This window comes from Sparus aurata, chromosome 10 (assembly GCF_900880675.1).
Source record: "Sparus aurata chromosome 10, fSpaAur1.1, whole genome shotgun sequence".
Lineage (NCBI taxonomy): Eukaryota > Metazoa > Chordata > Actinopteri > Spariformes > Sparidae > Sparus > Sparus aurata.
Window position 1 is genome coordinate 26345080 of NC_044196.1, and position 13441 is coordinate 26358520.

Genomic DNA, 13441 nt, shown 5'->3' on the forward strand with positions numbered 1-13441 from the left:
TAGAAATCACTGCCTGTAGTGCAGTCTGATGGCTGTTTTACTCTTCTTTTGTCTGCAGTTTTACAATCTTCAGGCTATTCAGGCTGCTGGCAAGGTCCTTTCCATTCCACAGTACTCACTCACACAAATACACACACACACGCACACATATGCTAGGTCTTTCGATGGAACACACCTGGTGCCATACACTTTTACTTGTCATCTAAGAAACCAGCACAGTAAAGCCCCTAACACTCCCCACAGGCAACAACTCGAATGTAGGACTCAGCATCCCTCTCCTCTCCACTCTTCATCATTTGCTCACCTCTCTCAAGGAGCGAGGGGTGCCTCTGCTTATCTCAGCTGTCATGCCGACAGAGCAGTTATTATCGACTTCTCTTTGTTTGAGTCTTCCAGGAGCCAAAGGAGCAACTTGCTAATCATCCTCTTACTGTCATGCCGACTCATATTCTGTCTAGCTCACATGGCAGCCAACATAACAACGGCAACAACGTGCAACAGTCAAAGATAGAAACAAATGAATCATACAGTGGTTTAAAAAAAATAGGTTGAGAGTGATATGGCTTAATTCGGCACTTATCACTTGATAAGCAAACAAAGACTTGTGCAAACAAGTCTGTTAGCCTGTTTACCCTGCCTCTGCCCCTGTTTAAATCAAGCCTGTGAGGAGCGCTGAATGCTAATTGTACATAAGCTCTACATTACCAAGCTGTGCGTTGCCACACATGTATTTCACTGCAAAAATATCCGACAAATGTTTTATTATTGTCGTAAAAAAAAAATCTACATTTTCATTCATGGAAATCAACTGAACACCTCTGCTACTGAGATGACACAGTTTGACCTGTTGTTTCACTTCAAAAACATGAGGGACATCAATCTTGGTTTCAAAATCAAACTTATGTTGACTTAATGTACGCAAGACTATTAAGGCCAGGAATGAGTAAAAAAAAAAAGACGTGAAAGTGAATAAAGTCGAATTGTGGAGAATATAGTTGAAATATAATTTTGTGAATAAAGTCGAAATGTTGAGAATAAAGTCAACTGCCCGAGCATCCAGTCTCTGCCATTACTACATCCTTTCAATTTCAGCTTGCAAGAATTAATAGTCATAACACTGACATCTACACTGTGTTTATGGGCTAAAAGAGAAATAATATCTTTGTTACTAAAGCCTATTCTGAAGCACAGTTTCACTAGTTTATCTACACAAGGCATTTTGTTGAGGCAGTCATATGTGCTATTTGATGTAGTCTCACAAGTTCGACTTTAATCTTGAAATGTCGACTTTATTCTCGACATTTCGACTTTAGTCACCAAATTGTAGTTCGACTTCATTCTCGACATTTCGACTTTTTTCTTGATATACTCTTTGGTAATAATGGAAGGTAGTGAGTTTATCAAACCTCATAGTTGGATAACTTGCAGCAATACATGTTATACAGCACCTTTAAGCAACAGCTTCCTGACAAGAAGTCAGGGTACTTTTTTTTAACGAGGTCCCTATGTGTTATAAACTATGTTAAAGATGAATAGCATTAAATACATACTATTAACCTGCCAACAACAATTCAGGCAAATATGATAAACAACACGTTTATGATAAATCTGTTTCTCCTCCCATGCATACCTTCCCTCCTAGACTCCCTTGCTGCCAGCCACCCAGCAGGTGACCACATGGCAGGGACACGGGACGTAAATCACCGTTTCTCCTCACAGCAGGTGTTAGCAGTGCCTCGGGAGCCCAGGAGCCAATATCTCAGCGTACTCTGATTCTTACAATTTGAGGTGCGACTATGAATAACGTTTGAGTAATAGCACATTAGCAGAGGGCTGAATGTTGAGTGTAGCGCAATCTGTGAGGCCCTGCTAAAGTGAGGTAATGAGGCCTTGTCAACTAATAGCTTGACTTTGATATTTAACTTGTGGGCAGTAATATGTTAACAAGTTTTACAGTTAATGGACAAAAAGCATTTAAGCGATCTGTGGGGCTCTAATGTGATGCTATTAAAGCTGCATAAGGCAAGATATTTTTGTTATTGGTAAAGAGCTTGTCTCACCAATGATGGATTCCTCAAACCTTTGAAAGAGGAACAGCACTTCCACATAAACAGCAGGATTGCAAAGTTGCCTGTGCAGCTATAGCTCAGTAACTGTAAGCACTAGCACCACCTAGCTATAACACCCTCACCATTCGCTCAAGCCATACACATTCACACAATGGCTGTCAACAAAAAACAGTGCACTTACGGTCGTTGCAGAATGAACCTCCATAGGACGTCATGGTGCAGTCGCAAGTGAAGCCCTCCCACTGCTGGAGACACACCCCCTGATGGTAGCAGGACTCCTCCGTACAGGTGGTACTGGGTCCTGAGGGCATAACCAAAGACATCAGTGTGTCTAATGAAGCACATGACATATTGTGGCTGACACATCTTCAGGCGGCTCTGTGACAGCCCACCTCATATTTAGAAATAAATAATATTTACATCCAAACACCTTATTATTAGAAAGGTTTTTCTACTAATAGTACTGTCAATCCCACAGAGAAGCGACAACTGAAACCTGGTTCATATGTTTACATGTTTGGGCCCTGTATTCAAATGATTCATACTCACCAAAAGTTTTGGACTTTGTCGAGCAGACCACCTCAGCTGGCAGCCGCAACACAAGTGCAAAGGCTGCAGCTACATCCACTGAAAGGGATGTTTCAGCCACTGACAGGCCGACATTCTGATTCTAAGTGTCTGACGACATTAAAGAAATGGTTTCCACAGAGAAAGGCCTTTTACAGTTCTCACGTTGAAATCTCGCTCAATCAGTTGTTATATCTGTTGCCTCATCAATATCATCAAAATTAGTTCAATATTCCTCTGTGACTTTGAAATATAAGTTCTTGCAGGCAGTTTCTTTAGGTTAACTCCAAACTCCTCTCTCCAACTCTTTCCACCGTCGTCTTCCTGCAACAACCTGCTTCTCACAAGATTTCAGAGCGAGACTTCTCCTTGAACGAGACTTGTGTTTCTGGTAACAAAACAGATCAACAAAAAGGCCTATCTCTGCAGAAACCATTTCCACAATTTCAGACCCTTAGAATAACGACCCCAGAGGTCAGTGGCAAAAATGAGCACCTTCTGTGGACAGAATTGGTCCAAAGGATTATGGTGCAGCGATGTTGCCAGCTGCCAGCTGTGGCAATCTCGTGGGCTGATTCCAAAAGTTTCTGAATCATTTACAGGGCAAACCATCTAAATATAGGGCCTGTGTTTAAAAATACAACAAATTATCTTTAAAAAGCCTTCAGTTCACTGTGGTGGTGAAGAGTCCAGCATTAGCGTCAGACTAATTAAATCTGGGGTCAACCAGGGAGAAGAATTTGAAACATTAATTTACATTCTTCAAGTGCTGAGACTAAGTAGGATGCTCAGCCTGTTAAATTTCTGCTGGATGTGTAAGATGGCAACTGTTTAACCAAATGGCCATTCCAGCTTACATATCAAGGCTTTCTTAACATGAATACAGGTTTACAATTTCTTAAGTCTGTCTGAAAGTTTTTCATGTGATTGTCACTCCTCCTGCTCATACTGCTCGTCAAAAAAGCATCAAATCAAATCAAATCAAATCAAACAATTCCTTCTTACTGCAGCATGCTGCCAATGTATGTGCTGGGGGACAGGTTCCAGTCACTGTTTTATACAACTCTATTCAAGAGGCTTATCTTAAGTTCATATTGTGCTTTAGCAGTCCAAGTTAGAAAGATCAAGCAGATATAAGTGGATAAGTTAAAGCTTCCTGACAACAAAACATTTTTATAGAATCTCTCCACTGCTCAGCTCAGTGGGCAGACACAGAATAGAATGGAGAATATTTCCGTTCGATTTGTTTGATCACTGTGGATTTTGTCCCCCCCTCACTTATACAGAAAGCGCATTGGAGAGGGATCTCTTATAAACCTTTTCAACCAAAGCAAACCAAGTTCTGGTTCTGGGCTGGTGCTAGTACTGGTTGAAAGTTGGTTTAACATTTTAAGAAGCTGTTTGCTTTCCCACTGGCATGAAAACCACTGTTTAGTTACATAATTCAGTCACTGTATACTTCTCCAATTTTGAAATAGTAAGACTGTCAAATAGGACTACATTGACTCTTTACAAGTGTTGCTCTAGGCTTTGCATGCCTACATTGGCATTCATACATGACTGTTCTTCAAACCACTGTTGCTTCAATTAGTGAAAATAGATCTTAATAATAATAATATCTCCAATGGATAAGTCAGAACACACAACTCTAGCTCTGGCTGTTAAAAAAGTATGCACTGTTTCCAAACGAGCACCTGAATTGCCTTGGTCGAAAAGGGGTATTAAAGGCCAGCATGACAGGAGGAAATGATTACAGCAAGCGGAACCTGATTCACTGTTCATATGGGCAATTGACTATGGCTTTAAGACAGACTTGAAAGTTTGCGAACCAAAATACAGTAGCTTTCCATCATCAGACTGAAAGTAATTTGATTATTGTTTGCTTAGGATTAAATTTGATATATATTCAAGGTTGGAGCCTGGTGTAATCACCAAACTTGGGGCACAGCTGCATTGTAAATTAGCAGTTGTCAAGTCAGTTTCCATTTAGTATCTTCAGTATGTGTGTGTGTGTGTGTGTGTGTGTGTGTGTGTGCGTGTGTGTGTGTTTTGGGGCATGGGGGTGTGTTCCCTTCTGTCTCCCCATCATGGATGGCTGAAGATATTTAAATTGTCAATTAGAACCACCACTGCTGTAATTTCTCAGTGGAATTCCAGCTTCCTATTCATATAGGTTATATGATAGACTTTTTAACTTTGATAGATCATATATACACTTCCAATTACCCATGCGGCTGACCCAACAGACATTGTCATATGAGCAGATACAAAATGGAAAATAATTTACAAAGACTTAGCCTTTGTTTCCTGTGTTACTAGAAGCTAATATTTCTAAGGTAGATGAAAGATGATCATTATGAATTTTCTTTCAAAACATGATCTGTTCCCCACATAAGATGGGAGAAGGTTGATAGATATAAGATTAGGATGCAGATCAGTTCTGATGCATAAGAATCGTTCTAAAAATAAGTATGTGCAGTGAATGTCGTGTTTGTTGGTCGTAGGGATTCTCATTAAAATCTCAATTAAACACAAACATTTCAGAAGACCCATGGTTCAATGCCAGACTAATTTGTTTTCACATAGACAAACAGACATCTCACTGTGCCATTTACAAATGGCCCAATTAAAGAAGATCCCCCCCCCAAACCTGCTACAAATAAATAATGAAAAATATATAAATAAATAAAACACGGATCTATGCATGTTTTTACTTTTAAATGTCCATTTAAAGTCAATGTCATTTCCTTTCTATTAGCTTGTTGTGTTAGTGGTTTCCTCACCAGGCTAATTGCCCAATTAATTACTTACTAATAAAAGGTTCCCTTAAGGGACTAATTGAGCATATTATCATAATTAATAACCAAGTCATATAATCACCTCTTCTCTTTTCCTTCAAGTATTGATCGGCCAAACACCACCTTTATACAGCTGCCTGAGAACCTGTTATTAGGTGCCTTGGGTTTGTTGGAGCATTAAACTCCATCTGCTGTGTTTTCTCCAAATGTTCAGCAAAATCTAATGCAATATAGGAAGCCAATAAGCTTAATTGAGCACACATCTCCACCCTCTCAAGGCTGTCACCTGCGTATACGACTAACAGCTGGGATACTGCTGAAACATCTGTTCCCATATAAGCAGTGTGGAGTCGGCCAGAGTGCTCAACTGCACTTACAGATCCCACCACATAGTTTTAATGGTGCCATACATGTGTAAGGTTGTATTACTGAAAAACATTTCTAATTATTTTTTTTTTTTATCTTTTAGCCTTGGAAAATAATATAAACTCGGCTAATGCCCTCCATACTTCAACAAATATATACACTCCTGTTTGTCAACTTCTAATGCTACTATACATTATTTTAGCCATATAGATTGTATTTCTTTTCACATTTTTGGTCTTGTTTCCTTGCACATTCCCTATGGAGCTACGGTGAGTCAGCAACACTGTTTATGTACATGCACTTGAACTCTCCCGGTCTCATTCTCCTTCCCTTTTTCCCATCTTGTTCTTTGGTGTTGTGATCCGCTGAGTCAGTAGAGAGCTACAAGAACAAGCTCAATGTTCTGCCTTTTGTTTGGCCTTAGGTCCAGTGAGACTGGACCAGCAGTCACCTCTGACCACACTGTATCCCCAGTCCACAAGCTAACAATGACCTCAGAACCAAGACAGTCAGAACTTTGGCAGAGATTCATACCCTGGACAACATTGCATTTTGCAAAAGCAGTCTTCAATTCTCTTGCTTTTGCTTTGGGAAGTCAGAAACTTAGAATCTGAACTACTGTTCAAGAAAACTAATGAACACTAGAAAACCACTGAATATCACATTTGTACTTTTACTGATTTGATGTCAGAATTTGGCTTCTCCATTGCCTGGTAAGGAATAATATTCTGAATTAGATTATAGTAGATAACTAGTCTAAATTGCTTCAAAGGAATCCTGTGGTATCAAGCCACAGCCTCTGGGTTAGCTACCACTATTAGTCAAAAAAAATCCCACCCTTCCAAAACTGGTCAATTATCCCTAATGGCAAATGCCATCATCAACTGATATTAACATCCATTTTGGATGCCTGTGGGAGTCAATATGATACTTTAATGCAGTTTTGAACTGTGTTTGGAGCAAAGTAATTGTGGATTGTGGCTTATAACTGTAGGCAGGTAATAAGGCTGGCTGGCAGAAGTAGCAGGGAAAAAAAAAAAAAAAAACTGGATCAGTGCTGCATCGAGCCAGCCAGCGCGGCCCTCAGGGAAATCAAGTCAGTGCTCCCCAACACTCAGCTCGCCATTGAGACGTGGTGGCCGGATGAGGTGGGGGTGCGGTTGGTGGAAGGGGGAAATACAATAGTCAAAACCTACTGTTATACTCAGGATTTACTATCTAACACTGGTGCCATGCAACCTGAAATGTTGTGACGACCTGCGTGCAGCAGAGGTAAAAACACAACAAATGCAAGATCGATGTGGCGAAAGCAAATGAGGGAGGGGTGTCGCTGAGATTAGCCGTACTGACAGTAACATTAGCGGAGAGAGATACCTCCATTGAGCAGGTTTTATGGGGCAATAGAGAGGATATACAGAGGAAAAGGGCTTAAATTGTAAAGACTGCCCAGAGCTGTGAGAATTTCTGTGAGGTTACTGGTGTATATCAGGGAATAGCTGCCAAATACAAGTGCACCAAATGACTGAACTGATGTCTCTTCACCAAATGCTTTCTGCAGTGTGTAATCAGGCCATTGAGGGAAACAGATTCAACCAACGGGTGAAAGCAAAATCATGAAAAGTGTTGAGGATATTGAGTATCAAGCAAAGTACGACTACTTTTAAAAGGGAAATGCTGAAGGCTATCAGTGCAAGTTTTAAAAGGGAAAGTTACACATGACATGGCTGTCACTATATGTCACCCCCACTCACCATCGCAGCCTCGTTCCACCTGGCCCACCCTGTGGAGGGCATCCGCGATCAGGTCGGGGAGTCTCCCATTAAGGTCCACGGAGGCCAGACAGCCCTGGTACCCATCCCGGGATGCAATCAGCTTGGGCAGATTGCTGTACATATTCTTTATCACGCCACCGATGTACAGCTCCCCTGCAAAACACAGACAGACAAAGAAACCTCCTGTGAGAACCAACGTTTGTTTTATTCATTTTTTTTTTCCAATGAAATGTTTTAGTTATTCCAAATTCTAAAAAAGAATTGTAAGTACTTCTGTGTAACTTACGTGACAAACTAGAATGTCTTCTTTAAAGATCAAACAGAGGCAACAACATTTATTACATTTCAGTGTCAGGGAGGCTAAGATCAAACAATCATACTGTACAATAATAAATAAACAAGTTCAACATCAAAACACATAATACCAGGGATGGAAGATGGCTTATAGATACTGCAGGCTTTATTCATTTTTGAATATATTCTAACTCACATCTCTGCAATCCCAATAATAATAATTGTAATAATACTAATTTAGTTGCTGATGCTTTGAGCAAGTAATATTACTGTAAATCACAAGGTCGGGCATAAATATTTAAAACACACTAATGGAACATGGAACATCACTGTGAAAAAAAGAAAAAAAAACTGTATTTGCAGTCTCACTCGACACGGTATCATAGATCTGCCTTAATAGATCTGCCTCAAAACCATGCTATTAAGACGAACATTAACTGATGAGAATACAACAAATATCTCTCTGAGTATGGAGTTGGAGTAGGATGGAGTTGTAGCAGTGGAGGTGAGTGTTCGCCCACGTGCAAAAGCAAGGCACAAAGTGCACCCTGCCAGGAGGTTTCTATGTGTCTGCCCGCACCAGAGGGGCTCTTTAGGCCCAAGTACATTACAGTACATTTGTGCGCAGTAATGAGCAGGGAAAATGTCTGTCTATCTTACATATGAGGTGTCTCAAGCATTAGGAAAAAACACTTTTATTGAAAACAATAAAACTATAATCTTTAAAACAATTGTTGACAATAATTTAACAAAAAAAAGATTAACAACCAACCATATACAGTAAAATCACATAACACAAATTCAATCCAAAAGGTCTGTGCCTCTGTGAAGTAATCCGTCTGTAATTTGAGATTGACAGCTTTAGCGCGTCGCAGTGGCCCTCGCGCATAGTAATGCTGCGTCTGAGACAGTAGGAATTTTCCGTCCTACTAGAAAAAGTACACCAGAACGCCACTCAAAGTCGGAGTCCTTACTTGTGAACTCGGCACAAATCTATCTACCCCGAATGATAATCCTGAATTCGTGATCAGTGTTGCTTGCTTCATGGTTGACATCTACCCGGTGCTTGTTAAAATCGTTGTGCTGACATTATCAAGTAAACTCAAAGTTTCTCGTTGCACCTTCTCCAAACCTCATTGCACCTTCTCCAAACCTGGCGCTAATGTCACCTTCGTTGTGGTGTATGCTGAGAGACGGTGCAGCGCAGCAAGGCAAGGCACGACAATGACAATGATAGTTGCCAAGCATTATATGACAATAGAACCATGGATACTGGCAGCCGAAATTGTTATATTAAAGTTCATTATACCATGGTCTGGGGGAATACTCGATTCTGATTGGCTGCAGGGTGTCCATTAACCCCTGATATATGGACACCTACTAAGTAGTTCCAGTCAAATTGACTGTTCACTGCTGTAAATCAATGCGCTAGCTGGCGTATCAAATCTGAATATGTTATTTCCAGCACTGAGTGCAGTCTGTCAGTCCTTCAGTGTCTTATCCTCTGAACACCACAGGGTGGCGACTGTAACACACAAACTGCAGAAAGTACACTTCCCCTCTAAATTTACTGATACGCGAATAATCTCACATCCCGTTCGCTGTTCAGCTCTCTGCTTCAGGCTGCGGTCACAGTAACGTTACACACAGCCCGTCATTTGTTCGTGAAAATCTTGCTATTGATTAGGTAGCTAATCGTGTTAGCTAGCATACTGTCAAATTATATTTACTGTTTGTCAACCGTATGCAATATTATTGACTTTGAATCTTGCTAGCATAACGTTAGCTTTCTGGCTCATCGCTGAGCGGACTAGAATATCTCCCGTTGCCAAGTCGTATCTATGATCCGTCCTATTTACTGGAGGAGTGAACAACGTCTCCATTGCATAAGAATCTTACGGGAGAGTAATGATTGTTTCAGGTATTAGTCAAACCCTCAGGCGTTACCAGGGAAACTAAGTTATGGCTTGTGAAAAACTTTATATTTTGATTGTAAAACGCATGAAAATGTAAATTAATGGTCCGAATTTCTTTTCTTTGGCAAGTGACCATGGTATAAGCGGGATAATGCCCTTCGAGGTGTCCATAAACAGGAGTTAATGGATTTCGCGGAGGCAACCGTCGTCCATTAACTCCTGTTTATGGACACCTTGTCAGGCATCATCCCTTACTTATTCTAACAGCTTTAAGAAATAGCGTAACAGGCTAAATAGACTCTATAGGTGGCCCACTGTGGTTCGTGATTTATTTTCATAAATCATTTCAAACAGGTGTGTGATTGACCCGGATATGAAGCGTCCATAGCACAAAATGATATAATATTAGTTTCTAAAGAGACAAGACTGAGCCCACTCTTCACCTCTCCTCATTGAAAAAATAATACAAAATCAGTAGCGGCGGTCATATTTCCGCAGTGGCGCTGCTAGGTCCATATAGGGGAAACACTGGAGTTGAAGGTTTAAGAGCATGCACATGTTACCTGCATGGTTACATTTACTCACAAGCTACACAGTTCTAGTACAAAGCATAGTCACAAACTTTTTTCACATTGTATTATTATAATAATAGTAAGTGGTACAAACAATGTCTCTGCCTTCTGTGAACTCCTGAGCTCACTAATTCAAAATTGTGTGTCAATATCACTCGCCTAATTGTAGAAAGGTAGTCACAGTACAGATCTGTGTCCACCGTTAGGCCCAACTTTAAGTACTTGACACATTATTTATTTTGTGATTACCAGTTTTTTTACTTAACTATCCCTGCACTGATGTTAGAGGCGTGGTTTACTTTACGTCATTGAAACACAGTAACATGGAAATCTCAACTCTGAAAAAAGCCGTTGAAATGTTGAAAACCTCCACATGCTTCAAGCCTTGCTTTAATGCTTTAATCACAGCTGTCACAGATTGGTTCTGATGGTGTTTTATCACATGAAAACACAATCTTTAAATACAGACTATGATACATGCAGGGTTAAAAACTGTAGGATGTGACAATTTCCCCTTTCATCATGAGGCACATTCGAGATTAAACACTTCATTTTCAAATGTTAATTACCTTCACAGATTACATGAACTTCAATGTATTCTACACAGAGGTGAACGGTGCCATAAACAAGGGAACAGGGGTGAGCTCACACTGAATTAATGATGTTACTGTACACAACACAAAATGCTGTCTGGGCTTGTTTGTTCTAATTTTCCAAAGTAATTTACTTAATATAAAACGTGTCTTTTGTGTTGTTGTTGTTGTTAGGGGCTAAATGAGTAAGTCTTTGAGGTTTCTGTGAACATCACATTGTGCCATTAGAATCTAGTCTGTTGCTGATCCACTGTAAACATATCTAATACCAGATTCAGAGAGTAAATATTACAGTCACCAAGAGACTGAGAATTTATATTTCAAAGTAGAACAGTGTGAATTCTGTTAGTTTTGCACCTAAGAGAAGTCCCCTGACAAAACCTTTGTCATTTCAGAGGTTCAACGAGCAAGTTTTGATGGTTACAGGACTCAAAGAAGCCATGAATCTGACATGAATACATCTTGCAGCATCAAGCCTGAGGCACTAGAAGTGGCATTTGATGCTTAGAAAGATTTATTCCGTGAGCCTGTCAATATACGCTGCTTTTCTGGGAGAAGAACAGAGTATACACAGCAGCTCTTTCTCGAGACGGAAGGGGAATCTTGTGTATCCTCAGCAAGATGATAAAGCTGAGTTTTCGGGATATCTCAGTGCTCAAGCACAATTAAGGTCTCTTTACACGACAACATAAAAGGAAATATCCATCCACTTTTAAGCCCAATTATTTTCTCTCTCTTTCCCGCTCCTCCTCTCTCAGGCCTCTGTTCTGCGGAGTTGTGGGGAAAATGCCAAGTGAAATTATGAAAAACACAAAGAGGCCTTTGATGTAAGCGCATATGAATAAACACGGTTTGAAAAGCTCCAGGCATTCCTCATCATCAAAACTCCCACTTTAGCCTTTATCTTTAAGTAGGCATAAAATGAACATCCAGCAAAACCTTTCACACAGGGGCGAGATCCTGCTACAAAGATGATACCGTCAGAAAGGCTTCCTAAAAAAAAAAATTCTATTTTCACGGCAGAAAACCAGAACTTTCAACTTTAGCAGTCTGAGAAGCAATGAGCCACGAGGTCAATTATATGTGGACTTTGTGTAATGGAATGAGTCAATGATGTTTGCCGACTTCCCTCCAGAATTAATGAGCGCTTGACACTTCATATTTCCTAGCCGGGGCTTCCGGGCATTATAATCAATACAACAAATTCATTTGCTGTCCGACTGACTGATGCCCAGAAATGGCGGCCGTAAGATCCATTTAGCAAATATGAAATTATCGGCATGGAGTTAATCTCAAAAGAACAAACAGTGCACTTCCTGCAAGAAGTCAACATCATGTTTGAGATTTCACTGGCTGACTGCATAACCAGAGTAGACAAGAGAGGAGGGAGGGCCGCGCCAGATGTACTGTAAAAATTAGTCATGCAAGTTTTGCTTTCTTTCGGTGGAGTAAAGATTACAGAATAAATATGCAGCACACATACACACACCCACTCAGAGAAATGGGCTCTCATCGTGTTCAGAGCGGAGTTGGATACTTTCATTTGAATTACAGATTTCTTTGGGTAAAGTTTTCACTTCTTTTTTCATTTGGGCCATGAACAGTTTGTTCCCGAAGCATACATTACAGCTTATCTACCTTGTTTTTAAATGCGACACGGCCGCACTGTCGCTTGGGATGTTTACTGTGGAGGTTTCAGTCCCCAGTATTTGAAGTCGCTGCTGGCAGAGGGCTGAGCATGTGAAATGTTCAAAAGTGTCATACTTAACACTGATCTAAGTAGCAATACATGATTAATTTAATGCAGCTGAGTGACCCAGCAAAAAAAAAAAAAATAATGTACCATTACTTTTTGGTTTATTTTTTCAATCAATTTAATTTCACAAGAGTAAAAAGAGCATCAAGCTAGGTGGGTCAAGGTATGTTCAAAAATGAGACAACATTTTAAAGTGTTATTCTTAATATGTTGATGTGACTTGTGCAAAATTCCTTCCTCACTCTCTGACTCTCTCCTAGAAGCAAAAGCAAGACATGACCAAAATAAATGCAACATGCTTTGAATACAATGCTGGGTATCTCGGAGCTTGAACATTGTTGAATATCTATGTGATCATGTCGGGGGCGCTGCCAGGGATTTTGGGCCCCATGAAAAGAAATCTAATTGGGCCCTTGTATAGGCCGGTGAAAAAATGTGATGCCGTTTTATATACAACTATGCATTTTAATGATATTTTTGACTATCATTCCCATATTTGTGAAAAGAACAACATGACAGTTACTTAATTACTGCTCACTGTCTCCCGTGCAGTCCTGCATGCAGGTCTAAATTATCTCCACAACTGTACACACTGGCATTGGATTTGGGGTGAAAACATACATATATGAGGCTATATGGTCGTTGCGATTTAATCATCTGATTTCCAGAAAATATAACCATTTCTCTGATGGTACTGAGAGTTGTATTGAGTCACACAGTCTGCATGCACCAGAAAGT

At 40.2% G+C, this 13441-nt stretch overlaps 1 protein-coding gene across 8 annotated transcripts in view; it reads right to left on the bottom strand.

Moving 5' to 3' along the window:
- The window catches only part of nrxn2b (neurexin 2b), a 661557-nt gene that overhangs the window by 278696 nt on the left and 369420 nt on the right, over positions 1–13441 (bottom strand). For all 8 annotated transcript variants that reach the window (XM_030429949.1, XM_030429947.1, XM_030429950.1 and 5 more), the window contains 2 exons: positions 7552–7725; positions 2251–2370 (listed from right to left, as the gene is read on the bottom strand). In XM_030429949.1, coding sequence (XP_030285809.1) covers positions 2251–2370; positions 7552–7725 — 294 coding nt within the window. The remainder of the gene's footprint in view (positions 1–2250; positions 2371–7551; positions 7726–13441) is intronic.